This window comes from Anarrhichthys ocellatus, unplaced genomic scaffold (genome assembly GCF_004355925.1).
Source record: "Anarrhichthys ocellatus isolate YVR2014 unplaced genomic scaffold, GSC_Weel_1.0 scaffold5919, whole genome shotgun sequence".
In the NCBI taxonomy this organism is placed as follows: Eukaryota; Metazoa; Chordata; class Actinopteri; order Perciformes; family Anarhichadidae; genus Anarrhichthys; species Anarrhichthys ocellatus.
Genome location: NW_022285893.1, coordinates 1 through 3198, shown reverse-complemented (window position 1 = coordinate 3198; position 3198 = coordinate 1). Strand labels below are relative to the sequence as shown.

At 52.6% G+C, this 3198-nt stretch overlaps 1 protein-coding gene across 1 annotated transcript; it reads right to left on the bottom strand.

Annotated features, from left to right (window-relative positions):
• Positions 1–6: 6 nt before the first annotated feature.
• On the bottom strand, positions 7–3180 carry kbtbd2 (kelch repeat and BTB (POZ) domain containing 2). The gene is made up of 2 exons (XM_031841991.1): positions 1816–3180; positions 7–1710 (listed from the first exon to the last, which is right to left on the bottom strand). The coding sequence occupies exons 1-2, from the start codon at positions 1975–1977 to the stop codon at positions 151–153; spliced, it is 1722 nt and encodes a 573-aa protein (XP_031697851.1). The 5' UTR covers positions 1978–3180; the 3' UTR covers positions 7–150.
• Between the last annotated feature and the right edge of the window lie 18 nt (positions 3181–3198).

Here is a 3198-nt window from a genome sequence, read left to right as displayed (position 1 = left end):
TAAAGGCTGCATCGTTCATCAGCAACAGCTGAAGCTAACGTGAGCCTCCTCAAAGTCCAAAGATCCCTCCACAAACCCTCCTCCCTTGTTCGTCCCTCAGCGGCACAGATTCCTGGTTCAGTCAGCGAGGGAGGGGGGGGGGGGTCAGAGCTATACGTGGGGGAGGGTCACCAACTCCCCGTCCACCTCGAACTCCTCGGCTCCGTCGGGGGAGAAGAGGTAAGTGGGGGGTTTCCAGGGGGACTCCTCCAGACAGGACGGGTACAGCTTCCCCACCGCACAGCGGAAGTCCTTCCCCAGGTCCCAGAGCACGCGCTCGGACACGGGCTGCCGCAGGTACCAGCGGTCCAGCTCCATGTCGTACTGGTAGATGGCGTACTTGGCACGCTCGTTCATGTGGGTCTCGCGCATGAAAATGCACAGCGAGTTGAGCAGCACCACCGCGCGCAGGCACGGGTCCGAGTAGCGCTTGGCGGGGATGTTGGCGGCCTGGCGCCACTCGTTCTTGTTGACGTCGTAGATCTCCACAGTCACGGAGGAGCCGTCGATGGTGCTGGTGGGCAGGCGGACGCCGGAGTTGCTGACCACGTGGAGGCCGCCGATGTAGAAGACGAGGTCACCGAAGGATGCCGCGGAGGCGAAGCAGCGGCTGGTCTTGCGCATGGCCATCTCCACCCAGGTGTCGGCACGCGGGAAGTAGCAGTACATCAGGTCGTGGGTCATCACGTAGATGCGGTCGTGCGCCACCACCGAGGTGCTCCAGTTCCAGGCGAAGGGCAGCGGGCTCATCATGCTCCACTCGTCCTTCTCGCAGTCGTAGCGCTCCACCGTGCGCTTGTTCAGCTCCCCACCCACGTTGTCCCCGCCGATGGCGTAGATGTAGCCCTCGCAGTGGACCAGCGAGGGCTTGATCCGGGCGCACAGCATGGGGGTCTTGGGCACCCAGGCGTTCTGCTGGGCGTCGAACCAGAAGAAGCTGTCGACCGAGCGGAAGACCGCCTGTAGCTTCCCGCTCTTGCCGTGGTTGGTGATGGAGTTCTTGAGGGGGATCTGTCCGCCGGCGATGAACACGTCGTTGTCCGGCGTGACGAGGGTGCCCACCTTCTGCAGGTCTCCCGGGGGGTTGTTGAGCTTGTACACTTTCTCCGCCTGCGGGCTGTAGCACACCACCATAGTGGGCAGGGACCCGGACATCACGTACCCGTCGCCCTGCGTCTCTGACATGGCCTCCATGAAGATGAGCATCTCCTCCTTGGTCATGCCCAGCCGAGGCTTGAAGAACTTGGGCATGGACTTGTAGAGGCCCTGCACCACCACCGACTTGTCGTTGGGCGGCAGACCCTGGAACCAGGCGCGCTGCGTCACCTCGGACAGCGCGTCGATGCGGATCTGACTGAGCACGGAGGACAGGTGCTGCGAGCGCGCCTCCATGTTGTACTCCAGCCACAGCATAGCCGCCTCGCGCACCGTCTCCTCCTTCTCCACGTTGAGGTTGTCGCTGCACAGGACGTCTACCAGCAGCTCGTGGGACAGCTGGAGGAAGGCCTCCTGCCGGTACACCATGGGGAACTTGTGCTCCACCATGCGCTTGGCGCACTGCTTGAGCTCGCTGCAGCTGAACAGGTCGCCGATGCTCAGCATGCGGACACAGTTCTCGGCGTTTATCTTCTTCACCAGGTAGTCTCTGCACTGCAGCAGGACGTCCTCCACCTGGACAGAAGGACAGAAAACATTTCTCTTTACATCAAGGAACACATCTACCGAAGGGGAAACACCACCAGTAGGTAGAAACTTCTATTTCGAGTCGTCTCGGACCTGCAGGAAGCAGGCGGTCTCGTACAGCGGCTCCACGGTGCTGTCGCTGATGGCCAGGTTGCCTGTGTAGGCGTAGGTGATGATGATCTGCAGCGTGGCCGGGTCCACGTTCCTCAGGTGGACGTGGGTCTGCTTGCTCTCGCTGAGGCCGCTCATGAACATCGCCCTGCGGGAATGAGACGGGGGTGGACCGTTAACAACAACAACACGACTGTTGTTACCGAAGGAGGAAGTGAACCACGAGATCTCACACTGATGAAGATCACGTCCACGAAGACAGTCTTGTTAGAAGGATTTTATTGGACACAGAAATTAGAATACGAGTATTTAATTGTATTTTCAGACCTCTAAATACTCCTTTTGTATTCAATTCAAAGCCCGTTCCTTCTTATCTGGAAGTATCTGTGGTTTCTGGTCAAAGACTTAACAAGACGGGTCAACTCCCTTTAGTGGATTGTGGGTAATAAAAGTCCCAGGTTCAGTCGTGTTTGCCATTTCTCCTCTTAAACAAACAGAACCTCTAAAGACGGCTGTAAAAACAGACGGAGTCCCCGACCGGGACCAGGGAAGTGAATGCAACGTTCACGTTGTCATTTATTTAAAAGCTACTGAAACATCATTACGTTCATGATGAATGCGCTGGATAACTTCCTTTAAAACTATTTGAGATGTCTGAACCCAAAACCAGAAGATATTCAGTAACAGTCATTTGGTTTGTTGGAGAAGCTGGTAGACAGTGAGGCATTTTTGCTTTCAATTTTTGGGATTTTCTGTCAATTACTGCAACGTTAAGTTTCAAAAAAGTCATGAATTCTACATGAATGTATAGACTTTTATCTTCCTTTAGAAACTATTTATTCATTTAAATTCTTTGACATTAAGTTTTAATATTTTTTTAACCATTAAAACAGAAGTATTCTTGGTCTTAAAGAGCACGAACGAATACTTTATTTAAAGCAGATGTGACAACTGACTTTATTGTCTGTCAAAGCACGTTATAAATGCTGTTTTTTTTTATAAGAAGCTATATAAAAAAAATTATTATTATTATTATATTGGACAGTTGTTGTACACTGATGAGCGTTTCCATTAATCGGAGCCTCTTTAACCTCTTCAGCTGCACCCGTAGAGCCGTTACCGGCTTTAACCGGTAATTTGCATTTATTATGGAGAGATGTCTTTGGCGCCAGAATGTTCTTAACTGCAGCGATGCACAGAATGTGACGGTCATCCTTCTTCACAATAGCTGCTGGGAACAGTGAACAGCTCCAAGAGAAGAAGAGGTTTTGAACAATTAACCTTTACAGATTAATTTACTTCTAAATGGATTACAATATACAGACTGGGCTTCTAAAGGTGCTTCAGTGTTTAATGAATCCATGG